The following is a 14677-nucleotide window of genomic DNA, read 5'->3' as shown; positions in this document are numbered from 1 at the left end:
TGTGTCAGACTTGGTTGTGTGATCGTTTTAAAGAAATGCAACAGCATTCACCCACATTGAATGATAATTTATTAAAAAAAATTTAAAGAACAAAAAACTAAAACATATTAAAATTCAACATCAGAGTGAATTCAGTCTGTCAGATCCTCACACTTCTGTTTCTTAGGACATGGCTCCTCTGAAATATCTATGGAGAAAGAGAGACACATTTTAGCTGAAATGACCTGCCATCATTACTACAGTGGGGTGTATATGTTTTATTTCATGTTTTAATACTGCTGCTAAATGACACTAGTGAGTGTGAGAGTCTCTTACCTCTGTTTTGAGTGTGTGTGCTGTACAGGACCCCTTTCGGTAATGTAAAACTCACACACATCATCTCCTTATTGGGTGCCACATTCCTCACCAGGTGCACAGAACACTGTCCTTGCAGGGAAATCTTTAAACTCGCCTCTGCCTGCTCCACTACATCCCTCTGAGTGTCATCTTCTTTGGAGAACCCGTAGCAATGCACCTGTGGCAAGTTGTCGTCCAGACAGGAAAGACTCTGGTCTGGCTCTGGGCCCAGCAGACCTCTGAAAGCATCAAGGAACTCTAGAGCCAGTGCGGGAAGGTTCATCACCACATGAATCTTTTGTGATCCCTTCATTAGAGCAGGCAGGCGCTCCTGTACAGGTCCTCGTCCATCCATGTTAAAATTATGTTATTTTTCGGTCAACCTTGTTGAGTTTAGCGTTGTGCTGGAGCCAACGGAAGGACTCCAGGTTCAAGTCGTTAGCGAGGACCTTGCAGCCTCGACGGGCTGCTGGGATCGCGAATGGACCGACCCCGGCGAAAACATCCACTACGGTATACCCACACTGAAGAAGGGAAACGATACGCTCGTGTTCGGTGCTTAGTCGAGGGTTCCAGTACACCAGAAAGAAATTCTCGCATACCTGAGAGAGGAAAAAAGGAACATTACTGACTGATGTAACTGAATATGCTGATTCGCTATATAAGATGAACCCACTTTGCCACCATGTTTCTCTCTCCTGCCAAAACCTCCATTTGGAAGTTCCTGTAAGTGGAATCAATGGTGTTGGTCTTGTTGACCACACACGTAACGCTGGGGTTCTTATCTATGATTACTTGACCTGGAACAAAACACCAAAAATCCAAAACATAAAGGGATAGCTCACCCAAAAGTAAAAACTCTGTCATCATGGAAGTCATTCCAAACCAGGGTTATTATTGATAACTAAACCTGAAACTATTTAAAATACTTTGTTGCTTGAAATAAAGCTGAAATAAAATAAAATGTAATATTAGATGAAGAACTAAATGAAAATTAGAAATGTTGTCTTGCCAACTAACTGAAATAAGTTGAAGAAGAACATGCATACAGGTTTGGAACGAAACTTAGGTGTGTAAATAATGGCAGAATTTGTGGGTGCCTCTTTAAGTTTAAATTTGTGATCTCTTCTCACCAATTAGTTTTCTGTAGGGGAGCTGGTGGTCTCTCAGGTTCATGTGGGCGATGTGGCCCACTCAACTAAATCCTGATGTCACATCCTGTCCTTCAGGAAGTACAGCTCGCAGTATCTATTCACTCTTAAGGTTCTCATAGGTGAGTTTCAGTTGGTACTTCTGGATCTCCTGAGGCACCCCATATGCTTTCAGAGCCTCTGCCTCCTCGCTGCCAAATGAATCTGCAGATGTAATGTTGTTTGGGTTCAAATGCAGCAGCCGATGTTCTCCTTTACTACTGTATGTATTTCCATCTTCACTGTGGTCCCCGACAACCCGTTTGAGTTCTGGCCTCTGTAGTGCCACTTTCTTCAAACCCTTCTCCATTTTTTTGAGAACTTGGGTCGGTATTTGTATGGCAGTTACACTGACTGTCTGACTGAAAGCTGCGTGGTCCAGTTCTGTCATGCCCCGGACTGTCTTAGGGGGCTTGTAGAGCCCCAAATCAGTCTGTGGATGGTTAGTCATGGCTTTCTGAGAATGGACAACAGAGGAGAACTGGAGGGAAATTCTTACAAATTGGTTGAAATTCTGAGACTGAGAGATACAACTGTGATGTTTCTGGAACAGGAACAAAAGTCTGGCAGATCTGTTGGTCAAAGTGAGAGAGAGATAAAGTCATGCCCTTTACAAAAGTGTCTAATGAGACAAAAAATAATAATTTACCACGTTTTCGTGAATTCATACACAGAAATTATATAAATGCACATTTTTAGCAGCAGACTGTTATCTACACTTGATAATAAACTACCAGATAGTTTAGCCACAGAGCTTAAACCTTGTTATTCACCACACTCAAAACTTTTAGTTTTATAATAAAAACAAAATAAACTGTCACAGATCACCCTCTCCAGCCGGCGGCCATACGAACACGCTTTACAGTACGTCATTTCTAAGCGACCAAGATTTCTGCTATGGTGATTGGTCTGTGACGTGTGACATTAATGGACATGTGACCTTCTTTTATAATCACGTGAATAGCGATGTTTATGTTTCCTCGAGTCTTTCTGAAGCCGGTGCTATGAGATCCGTGTACATGAACTGACGACTCCGCTAGCGAGCAGCGGGCTTCTGGTTAGTGCAGAACAGTAAACGAAACGGCGGAACATGTTGAAAAACGGCGCAAACTACAGCGTGCAGACGGGGAGCGAGTATGAGCCCATCGGAGAGGAGAGCAGACCGCTGTTGGCATCACAGGTAAACCACAACCTGTGTTTTCCTGATAACATTCATATAAGAAATAAGAAGAAGAACAAGTGTCATTAAACGAAAATTTGTCATTTTTGTTCCATACGAACAAATTTGTAAATAATAACTAAATACGGAAATTATTTTATACAATCTACTAGTTTTATGTATGTAAGCCCATTTCAGTACCATGTATTTGTATATTATTATAGCATAAAAGTTATTGAACATTATGAAACGGAAAAAATAATAATAACTATGATAGCAAAATTAGACTTTATTATTATTTTTTTTATTAATCGTGACTTGTCAAAATATGTATTTAATGTATTTATTATTATATTAAATGTTTTGATTTTTGTCTACATAATTATATATTAAAAATAACTTCGTTGTGGTTGTGTTTCCAGGTTATGTATTAACTCTATTATCATTCATTTTTTCAATTCTTTTTTTAAAATGATGTAAAATTCCATTAAAATTCCATTCCATCCAAAACTCTCAGTCTTAGCTGTTTCTCTGTTAAGACTAAGTGCACAACATTTACAAAATATATAAACAAAACAATATTTACAAAGTGCTTTACAGGGACATAAAAGAAAATAAATGTTAGACATGTCGAAGTAAATTAATGTACATTATTAGTAAATCCAGATGTACTAGTATTGATTATTTACAAGTTATGTTGGATGTTGCTGTAAAACCATAGAACTGTGCTCTCATATTTTCTGTGGAAATGGACAGAGCATGTGTAATATTCCATTTGCTGCTTCATGCTTTATAATCATTTTCTCATCATCATGTGCTGATCTTTTGCAGTTTTATTTTGTCTTTGCAAAGATTTCACTTCCCTCTTTGCTCTTAGTAACTTGGTGTGTAAGCATTCAGTAATGACATTTGTTTTACATGCTTTGTGGCTTGCATAACACCTAGGATCTATTTTGTCTCAGTTTGCTCCACTGTCATGTCTAATTCCTGGTCTGTTTATCTTCCTCACAGGGTGTTCAAGCTAGAGGTGCGTCCTTCTGGTCTTCTGCCTTTAACCTGATGAATGCTATCATGGGTAGTGGCATCCTGGGTCTCTCCTATGCTATGGCCAATACAGGCATCATTGGATTCAGGTACAACACAGGATTCAGCTGTGTTGACAACATTTGTGGCATAATTGATTACAACAGAAATTTTTTTGATGTGCCCCTCAAGATTTTTTAAGCAAAAATTGCAGTTCCAGCAAGGCACTTACAATGACATAAACAGAGCCATGCAAAAAAATCAAAAACAAAAAAAATTGAAATGAAGATAGAAATGAAGGACTTCTCAATAGAGGAACCTTGCGTGTTTCTCTCACAGTATTCTGTTGCTGGTGGTCTCCAGTTTGGCTGCTTATTCTGTCCATCTCTTGCTGCTCCTCTGTGACAAGACAGGTAATATCTCTCACTTTTGACCTCTTCTTTACTGTTTACTCCTGTTTACCTTTTAACTCTGTTAATATAACTCCTTACCAATAATACCTTATTATAGTAAAAGTAAACCATAAAAAAAAAAAAAGTATATTACTGAAATATTTAAAAGAAACTGTAATGGTATCGCAGTAACTCTAAAATAAAAGCTCCAGTATACGTTACATCAGGTGAGAAATAAACAGTGGTGGTGTTGGCAGTTTGAAATGGTCTTTATTGATTCTACATTGTAACCAGGCCTCACTGTTGCATATGTTTTTGTGTTTTAGGTGTCAACTCTTATGAAGCTCTTGGAGAGAGAGCCTTCAACAGACCTGGCAAGGTTGGTCAATATTGCATATCTAATACCTAGCTGACACACACACACACACACACACACACATATATATATATATATATATATATATATATATATATATATATATATATATATATATATATATATACATATACATATATATATATATATATATATATATATATATATATATATATATATATATATATATTAGGGCTGTAACTATCGAATATTTTAGTAATCGAGTATTCTACCAAAAATTCCATCGATTAATCGAGTAATCGGATAAAATGTGTTTTTGCTTAATTAAAGTGCAATATTAATTATGCAAGAGAAAATAAGACTCCTGGGTCTTGTGACGGTCACGGAGGGACCGCACGTTCAACATGGACGTTAATTCGCACACATACGCACAAACACACACCGAGACTGTTTGGTGATACAAGAGTTTATTGTAATTATTGATCAGAGAGTGAATGAAATACCTGTAAACTATGTGTATTGTACTTAGGGTGGGAATGTGTATTGTACTTAGGGTGGGAATCTACCATGTATTAATTGAGCGTGGGGGTTTCAGGGGCAACGTGGCCGAGTTGTTGCTGTTATTTCCAGTTTAATGTGAACGAATTAATAACATCAAAGTAGATTTATTAAGTAGAACATCATGCCAATATGTTTCTTTCAGACTCTGTATATTTAAGGGAACATGCGTAAAGTGTTTTCTGTGAGTTTGTCCCTCCACATGTGGTAATGGTGCTGGCCACCAGTATAAATGTGAATGTCTTTGTAATGGAAGGTAGTCTGTGTTTGTTTCTGCGGTGGAGAGTGTGTGCTGAGGGTTGCAGGTGTTGTATTCACTCTCTGATCAATAATTACAATAAACTCTTGTATCACCAAACAGTCTCTGTGTGTTTGTGCATATTAACGTCCATGTTGAACGTGCGGTCCCTCCGTGACCGTCACAGGTCTCTTAAAATGAACAGCTAAGTTTCCTTTTTTAGAATTTTTTTTTTATTATTTTTTAAATGCATAGAATGCAATGCATACATCAAAATAAATATTTAATTATTACACATTGTTTCTCTGTCTGTACTTGTACTGTGAACAATGACAAGAAAGGAGACAGATAAATTAAGTGCATTTAAGTGCCATTCAGTTGGGGTTTTAAAGCATTTTCTGAGATGCACATTAAACATTAAACACATAAAACATTAATTTAATTTATCTTTTAATTATTGAAAATTAATTTAACTTTTTGGTAAACAAAGGCGATTTACTATTAAAAATAAAACATGGAAGAAATGTTGTGTGATTTAAACCTTAAAAAGTAGGCTATGTACATTCTGCTTAACAATAGTCTTTAACCGGACTTTTATTTTTACGGGTTGACGTACCTTTACAGATCTGTGTATGTGATGTGACGCTAGTTTTACTCAAATCAAATGGTCAAATGCTCATGAAGTGACTCTCAGTGCAAGTCTGGAGATATTGTCCATGTGTTCATATCCTTATTTAGTGAGACAGCAGAAGCTGAAATCACCGCGAGCGTCACGCGCGCTTCAGTGTTTAATGAATGAAGACATGCTTCTGCTCCATTCATTAACAGAGACACTCAGAACATGCAGGATTCATATTTAAATACTGTTACGGCTTAATATTTACAGATATTAGTCCATATCGTGATTTGATGTAAGTGCAATGACCTATTTTTGATTAATTCATTCAAAATTTAGCAAATTCCGTGCCATTCCGCGGAATTTCCGCATTTAACTGTAAATTCCGTTTTTATGACTGGATTCTGCGATTCCCTCCGTGTTTTCTGCATCGCGGAAATCATAGGGCCCTAGTTGTGGTATGCCAGCTGTATCTTGCAATGGACACACGCCACAACGTTCTCTTTACGTTTGCCCGCGCCCTCAAATCAAAACACTGCTGACTCCTTGTAGTATGCGATCTCGGACTCAGCGCCATAGACAGTAAAAGAAATGGACACAGCGACCCCATTGGAACACAATTGAGACAAGTGAAGCCCATTTTTAGCGATTTTTAGCACTTCCGTTTCTGACGCGCAGACTCAAACTAAGCTTGATGACGATGGCAGTTTGCACGCACAGCTACTAGAAGATTTACATCTGTCAGACAGGTTGCTGACGTCATCAAGCTTAGTTTGAGTCTGCACGTCAGAAACGGAAGTGCTAAAAATTGCTAAAAATGGGCTTCACTTGTCTCAATTGAGTTCCAATGGGGTCGCTGTGTCCATTTCTTTTACTGTCTATGTTTCTGATGCGCAGACTCAAACTAAGCTTGATGACGTCAGCAACCTGTCTGACAGATGTAAATCTTCTAGTAGCTGTGCGTGCAAACTGCCATCGTTAGTCTTGCAGAGACGGCGAGCTTGAGCGGGGAGTTCTTTGGCATGAGTGAGCAGGAGTAAGTATTCTGATTAATTATTTTGTATAGTATTTTTAAATGTAACGCCAGGGCTTGTATCTATGGGCTTCTCTCTTGATGTCTCCCCGATTGCCTGCGAGCTTCTCCTCCTGTCTGTACGGTAATTTCTCTACTGTGCGACAGAGAGTCGAGTGGTTATGACGCAATCGTTAGCCTATTTTTACAAAAACTGTTTCTACGGGGCCATAATGTAACATAGAAGGTAATGGAGCCCTTTATACATTGTCGTGTATCTTTAGAAATAAATAATGGACAAATGGAGTCTTTAAACGCCTCAGATGTAAAGTTATTCGCTGTCAAAGTGACGCCAAGGAGTCAATGGGATGCTAACGCAAGTGAAGTTCTGCTACAAGATGGCGGCATGTGGCCGACTTCAACTTCCGGTCGACTTCCTTCCCGCCTGCTCAGCGCTTGTGTCTCCTTCCGCTTTGTGGGTGACGTAAACGCGTTGTGTCACATTAAAAAAATCATTGCGAAAGAACCTGACGTGAGATTTAAAATAAATTAAAAGAGGCTTCGAGGCAGAGGTATTTCCCTCGATCATTTTTTGTAATCGAGTCACTCGAGGAATCGTTTCAGCCCTAATATATATATATATATATATATATATATATATATATATATATATATATATATATATATATATATATTTAATCTGAATGAGGAATTATGTACTTCAGTGTTTCATTTTGTTATATGAATAAATAACTGTGTCTTTATCTGTGTACTCATCATAATTGAATTCACCACAGAAGTAAAATGTGCCTTGTTACTCCTATAAAATATATTTTCACTTGTTTTGTGCAGATTGTGGTGGCCTGTACTATTCTCATTCAGAACATTGGAGGTGCGGTTTTCTCTTTTACTTGTATTAAACTGTTTATATGGTTAAAGTCATAAATTGAACCTTTAAACTCAGAATTACTTAATGGGATTCCCTTAATTTTTCCTCTCTATTTCTCTTTGCTCTCTTTCAGTTTGAACATGTTTTAGTGGGAGGATATATTAATTTTATTTTGTATTGCCAAAGTACTTAGCATAGCAGGTTAGTCAGTGAACAAAAGCTATACTTAAAGGGTTAGTTCACCGAAAAATGAAAATGATGTCATTAATGACTCACCCTCATGTTGTTCCAAACCCGTAAGACCTCTGTTTATCTTCGGAACACAGTTTAGGATATTTTAGATTTACTCCGAAAGCTTTCTGTCCCTCCATTAAAAACATCATCAGAGTAGTCCATGTGACATCAGAGGGTCAGTTAGAATTTTTTGAAGCATCTAAAATACATTTTGGTCCAAAAATAGCAAAAACTACGACTTTATTCAGCATTGTCTTCTCTTCTGGGTCTGTTGTGAGCGAGTTCAAGAGTTGCAGTTTAGTGATATCCGGTTAGCGAACGAATCATTCAGTGTACTGTTTGAGTAAATGAATTACTCCGGGATATTGGTTTGTTTTAACTCAGAGGGAGTGTCAGCCACATTAAAAAATTTAACAGCTTAAGTCATTTGTGGATTAATGCTTATTGAAGACGTGAACCAAGACGTGAATTCAGTTCGATTTGGTGAACTGGTTCAAGAAGATTCGGTTACATTGAATGATTCGTTCGCGAACCAGATATCACTAAACTGCAATATTTTGAACTCTCTCTCACAACAGACACAGAAGACAATGCTGAATAAAGTCATAGTTTTTGCTAGTTTTGGACCAAAATGTATTTTCGATGCTTCAAAAAATTCTAACTGACCCTCTGATGTCACATGGACTACTTTGATGATGTTTTTCTTACCTTTCTGTACATGGACAGTATACCATACACACGCTTTCAATGGAGGGACAGAAAGCTCTCGGACTAAATCTAAAAGATCTTAAACTGTGTTCCGAATGTGGGTGAGTCATTAATGACATAATTTTCATTTTTGGGTGAACTATACCTTTAAGAATGGTGTGGAAAAATAACAAGAAAATAAAAAATTTGTCTCGTCTCTTTCTGTCTTTCTCTGAACACTGCTCACTACTCACTGTGAACTGTAGTGAGTATTCTGTGTGTTATCTGGTGTTTAGTAGCAGTAAAACAGAATTTTGTTTACCATTACTCTAACTTAACATTAAATCCATCTCACTTTCACACTGTCTATAGAATGGCAGCAACTATGTGTTTGTGTAAGCGCAAGCGTTTGGCTGCAGTCAGGTTTGCAATCCGAATACAAGCCATCAACCTCCCATTAATCATCTGTGTGTGGCTGTTAGCATGTTAGTGTTAGGTTAAAATGTTGACATTAGCACTGTGCTGTTTTTATATTGGCTATGAGTCTCTGTTTGTGGCATGGTTTAGTTTTTCTGAGTAGATTGATGTGCATGCTTGCATCATGGGGTGTTTTAGTGTGTGTGTGTGTGTGTGTATGTATGTATAATGTGTTGTTGTTCTCTTTCTCTAGCCATGTCAACCTACTTGTTCATCTTGAAGTCTGAAATGCCTGCTGCAGTCACTGGCTTCATGAGCACAGAGACTTCTGGGTAAATAAATATTATAATGATTTCTGAATGATCATGTGACACTGAAAACTGGCTATGCCATCACAGAAAATGTTCAAATAGAAATGAATATATACAGGTGCATCTCAAAAAATTAGAATATAATTTAAAAGTTCTTTATTTTTTGTAATTTAATAAAAAAAAAAGTTCTTATATTCTAGATTCGTTGCATAAAAAACTTAAATATTTCAATAGTTTTTTGTTTTAAAGTGTTCATATGATGCTGCTAAAAAGAACATTATTTGGTGTAATGAAATGTGTTTATGTGGTTTAAGGTTAAAAAACACATTATTTTCCACATACTGTATATTATTGTTTCTCCTCAATGCCCCCCCTTCTGAAATGTGTCAATTTTTATAAGTCTCATCAGTCTGAAAATCGAGGTGTGCTGTGTTTGGCCAGCTATCCAGCGCGTTGTGATTGGCCGAATACCTCAAGCGTGTGACAGAAATGTTACGCCCCTTAACATATGCCCTGTCCGGCCGGAGCGACGAGACATAAACATAAAACCCATTATAAACGTGATATAAACATGGTTTCTAGTCGTGTTTTCTTTTGCAAGGCCAAACAAAGTAGTTTCGCTTTCTCAATGAAACAGCGTCCCACACAAACCTTTTATACTATTTCACAATATTATTGTTTTTACATAAATTCACAAGGGATTTAAAAATCTTACCATCCCCAAAATGGAATGGTAGTACATATGGTTTGAAAAGTTTTACATCTGAATTCATGATGAGTCAAAATAGAAATATGATATAGAGAGATAGAAAGGGACACTTTCACAGCAGGTCATTCACTGACTGGCAGAAAACTTCTCTCACTTCTCTATCTTTAAGGGAGTTTCGAAACAGAGAAAAGAGCAAGTATTCCAGAGTAAAGAATGTAATGGTCATTATTTTACTAGCCGCTGTACTGAGCAGTGGTTCGACTGTGCCCCGTCCCCACACAGCTGGATTGCATTACAGGTCCATTCACTTAAATATCACGCATATGTTCCGCCCAACGAGAGTCATGCCTTCCCAAGATCCTCTTTACCAGCATCCTCTTTTTAAGAAATTATTCATTTTATCTAACAAGGGTGCATTAAATTAATCAAAAGTGACATTAAAGATATTTTTTACCATATATTTCTATTTCAAATAAATGCTGTTGGTTTGAGCTTTTTATTAATCAAAACATCCTGAAAAGTCTCTCATATTTTTTGCAAAAATAGTTTTGATAAGAAACGTTTCTTAAGCAGCAAATCAGCATATTAGAATGATTTATGAAGGATCATGTGACACTGAAGACTGTGGTAATGGCTGCTGATAATTCAGGAAAGAAATACATAAAAAATATAAATATATGAAATATATTAAAATAAAAACTGTTATTTTGAATTAGAATAATATATAATAATATTACTGTTTTACTTTGTTTTTGATCAAATAAATGCAGCATTTGTGAGCATAGTGGACTAAAACATAAAAAAAAAAATCTTAATGACCCTAGAACTTTAAAAGGTGTGTACATCCTTCACTATGTGCCATTTTGCCATGCATTTTATTTTCTGTCCCTCTTAGAAAGTGGTTTGAGGATGGTGTTGCACTATTGATTTTAGTGACTCTAATTGTAGTGCTGCCACTGGCTCTACTTCCTAAGATTGGTGAGTGTCATCAGAGTGTTTTTTATTATAATTATTATTCCGTACATGTGCGAGAGAGTGTGCATCACTGGTTTCTATCTTCTCCTCAGGTTTCTTGGGATACACCAGCAGTCTCGCATTCTTCTTCATGTTGTTCTTTACCGTAGTGGTGAGTTGTTCTCAATCTCTCTCTCTCTCTGTATCTTTCCTATATTGATGTTTTAATCTCTCTCACAGGTAGTGGTGAAAAAATGGTCCATTCCCTGCCCGCTGCCAGTTAACGCTACTGTGAACCTGGTAAAGACTAAATTATATACAGTAAATCAATACTCTCAGATAGTCAATCAGAAACAGTATGTAGCATTGTTAAAATAAGGGAAGTGGAATTTGAATGCTTGAGCCAGAAGTCAAAGCCTTTATTTCTTTAAACGGTGTGCCGATGTTCAGCTACAGATAATGTGATATCAGTTTTTTTTTTTTCATTCTGTTGCTGTCCTGATTTGATTCTAATTTTCATATTCACATTACTTAAATTTTTTGTCTCTAGAGCTTAAATACCTCCGAATGCACCCCACAGATGTTTGTGTTCTCTCTCAAGGTGAGTGTGAGTTTTGTTTAGAAAGGAGAGTGTTTTGATTTAAAGATCGCTTTGCAGGACTATTAGAAACCCAAATATTAGTTGTAATATTATAGTATTACACATCAGGAGGGTGAGAAATGACTGTGTGTGTGTGCGCATTTCAGAGTGCTTATGCTGTCCCAACAATGGCTTTCTCCTTCTTGTGCCATACAGCAGTTTTACCCATTTACTGTGAGTTACACAGGTTAGTTCACTCATTGCTGTTCTTTCTATGCATCTGCCACATATATAGTTACTGCCTAATTATATACTGTTATTGCCTAATTGTATGTTCATGTATGTTTTTCAGACCCACAAAGCAGAGAATGCAGAATGTGGCGAATGTCAGCATCTTTCTTAGTTTTGTGGTGTATCTGATCTCTGCCCTGTTTGGATACCTCACCTTCTATAGTAAGAACGTTGCTTAAGCTACACAATCCCACTCGACGTGACCTTCCATTTTTAGTGTCACAAAGGAGTTGGAAGCAAAATGCTAAGACTAAAACTAAAAACCTAAAGAAAAAAGTCATAACTTGAAATAAAATAAACATTAACTGAAATAAAATGTAAAAATAGAACTTAAGCTTATTTTATTTGCGCTAGTTGCTAAAGCATTGTCACTTTCATTTAGTTGTAACATTAATTTGGTCAATTTGAGTGACAAGATTTAAAAAATATATATTTTTTTCTCTCTTTATCTCATCATATTCAGTTCAGACTGCAAGTTGATTAAAAATTATTTTTTTAATTTTGCTGTGATGCTAAAGATTAGGCACACTGCCACTGAAATATGGTGCAGGAAACTACTATTTCAAAGTTTCTTGCATAATGTGAACTGTTTTAAAGTTAAGGGCAATTAGTGTATACTAATTAGTATACTTATTAGTATGAGGGAAAGTCGTGGCCTAGTGGTTAGAGAGTTTGACTACCAACCCTGGGGGTTGTGGGTTCGAATCTCGGGCTGGCAATACCACGACTTAGGTGCCCTTGAGCAAGGCAGCAAACCCCTAACTGCTCCCCGGGCGCCGCAGCATAAATGGCTGCCCACTGCTCCGGGGGTGTGTTCACTGCTCTATGTGTGTGCACTTTGGATGGGTTAAATGCAAAGCACGAAATCTGAGTATGGGTCACCATACTTGGCTGAATGTCACTTCACTTCACTAATCCAGTAGAAATACAGCGCATGATTGGCTGCTTGAGGTGTTTCAGATAAGAGCATCTGAACTCATGAAAGTCTCAATGTAGAATATCTTCTTTACTGGTTCAGTTAATTCTCAATCTTTTTTGATTAAATGATGTCTGTAAATGAGGAAGATAAATGGATTGATCTGATCAAACCTTCTTTATTCGCAGCACATGTGGATTCAGAGCTGTTGAAAGGATACGACACCTACCTACCGCGGGATGTTGTGGTGATATCAGTTCGTCTTGCAATTTTATTGGCCGTTCTGCTCACCGTGCCGCTCATTCACTTCCCAGTAAGTCAAACGCCAGACTATGAACTATTAAATGAGAAATTCAGAAAACACATTCCCTTTTTCTTTCTTTCAGGCACGTAAAGCGGTGTTGATGTTATGCAGAGGAGACAGGGAGTTCTCCTGGCTCTCTCATGTACTTTCCTGTTTTTTTATTCTCACTTTTGTGCTGCTGCTCGCTATTTTCGTTCCTGACATTAGGAATGTCTTTGGTGTGGTGGGTGAGTGTGTGTCCATATGCACTGTGTGTGCTTTACTGTTAAGTTCAGTGCTCAGCATGTTTATGTGTGTGTCTGCATACCTTTTCTTGTGTGATTCCAGGTTCTACGACCTCCACATGTTTACTGTTTGTGTATCCTGGGATGTTTTATTTGAGAATCAGCTCTGAGCCAGTGAGATCTCTCAGTTCAGCAGGGGTACCTAAAGTCTTACATATATTCATTAACACATACGTGACTTCCTTTGCAGCACAGCTGATTTTAAAAGACTTTCTTTACTTTTTTTACTGTTCAAAGTGGGGTCAGTAAGATTTTTTTTTTTTTAAATGTTTTTGAAAGAAGCTGTCACCAATGCTGCATTTATTTGATAAAAAAGTACAATCAAAACAGTGATATTGTGTAATATTTTTACAATTTAAAATGATAGTTTTCTATTAGAAATATATTTTAAAATAGAGTTCAGTGTCATACGATCCATTCTGCTATGCTTTTTAATAATTGGTGCACAAGTAACATTTTGGAATTATTATCAATGTTTAAAAACACTTTAATATTTTTGTGGTAGCCATGAAAAAAAAAATTCAGGATTCTTTAATTAATACAAAGTTTAAAGAATAGCATTTATTTGAAATGATTTGTAACCTTTATTAATGTTTTTACTATAATTTATGTTCAATTTAATGCATTCTTTTGGAATAAAAATATTATTTAAAAAAATGTACCTACCCCAGACCTTTGAACGGTAGTGTATGTCTGATTGGAACAATTAATTACATGTTTGTTTGTTTTTCGCTTGACATGTTGATTATTTGCTTTCATTAGGTTTCTTTCCAAAAGCAATTTTTCCAAGTTTCTCTTTTCATTCTAGGCTGTTTTGCTGATGGTGATTGGTCTGTTTGTTGGCGTTTTGAGCCTGTGTGTCATCATTGTCTCCTGGGTTCAAGGTCCCTGACCTTTGACATCATCATTCTGGGACATATTGCATCAACACATATGAGCTCAACACATCCTACCTCGAGGAGAAACCATATTTTACAGGTTACACACCTTGCAAAGGCTGTTTTCTGAACCAAAAAAGGCAATCCCAATGAGATGAGCCAGTTGTGCTCTTATGACACTTCTAATGTACTCATAGCATTGTTATGGAACAATCAAATTAAAAAATGTAGCGGAACACTGAAAAGCATATCTGAACAACAGAAAGTTTGACAGAATCTTTGAATTAGATGGTTGCTGTCGTCCATATAAAGACAGCTGGGACTAATAAATGAAGGAACTGCACTGCTGATTTTACAACTGA

At 37.0% G+C, this 14677-nt stretch overlaps 1 protein-coding gene and 1 pseudogene across 2 annotated transcripts; one reads left to right on the top strand and one right to left on the bottom strand.

Moving 5' to 3' along the window:
• Positions 1-46: 46 nt before the first annotated feature.
• Positions 47-2429, bottom strand: LOC132110598 (tRNA (guanine(37)-N1)-methyltransferase-like; annotated as a pseudogene).
• A 136-nt stretch (positions 2430-2565) lies between these two features.
• LOC132110595 (probable sodium-coupled neutral amino acid transporter 6) lies at positions 2566-14507 on the top strand. 2 transcript variants are annotated; one of them, XM_059517318.1, is made up of 16 exons: positions 2566-2706; positions 3697-3818; positions 4048-4121; positions 4427-4479; positions 7714-7753; positions 9342-9420; positions 11004-11086; positions 11176-11238; positions 11307-11362; positions 11613-11663; positions 11810-11889; positions 11995-12095; positions 13038-13162; positions 13236-13380; positions 13481-13575; positions 14246-14507. In XM_059517318.1, exons 1-16 carry the CDS (start codon positions 2617-2619, stop codon positions 14327-14329), a joined length of 1341 nt encoding a protein of 446 aa, XP_059373301.1. In that variant the 5' UTR covers positions 2566-2616; the 3' UTR covers positions 14330-14507. The 2 variants fall into 2 exon arrangements, with proteins under 2 accessions (XP_059373301.1, XP_059373302.1); XM_059517319.1 differs by lacking the exon at positions 11613-11663.
• Positions 14508-14677: the final 170 nt, after the last annotated feature.

This window comes from Carassius carassius, chromosome 30 (genome assembly GCF_963082965.1).
Source record: "Carassius carassius chromosome 30, fCarCar2.1, whole genome shotgun sequence".
Lineage (NCBI taxonomy): Eukaryota > Metazoa > Chordata > Actinopteri > Cypriniformes > Cyprinidae > Carassius > Carassius carassius.
The sequence above is the reverse complement of the archived record's forward strand: the minus strand, read 5'-3'. Positions and strand labels throughout refer to the sequence as shown.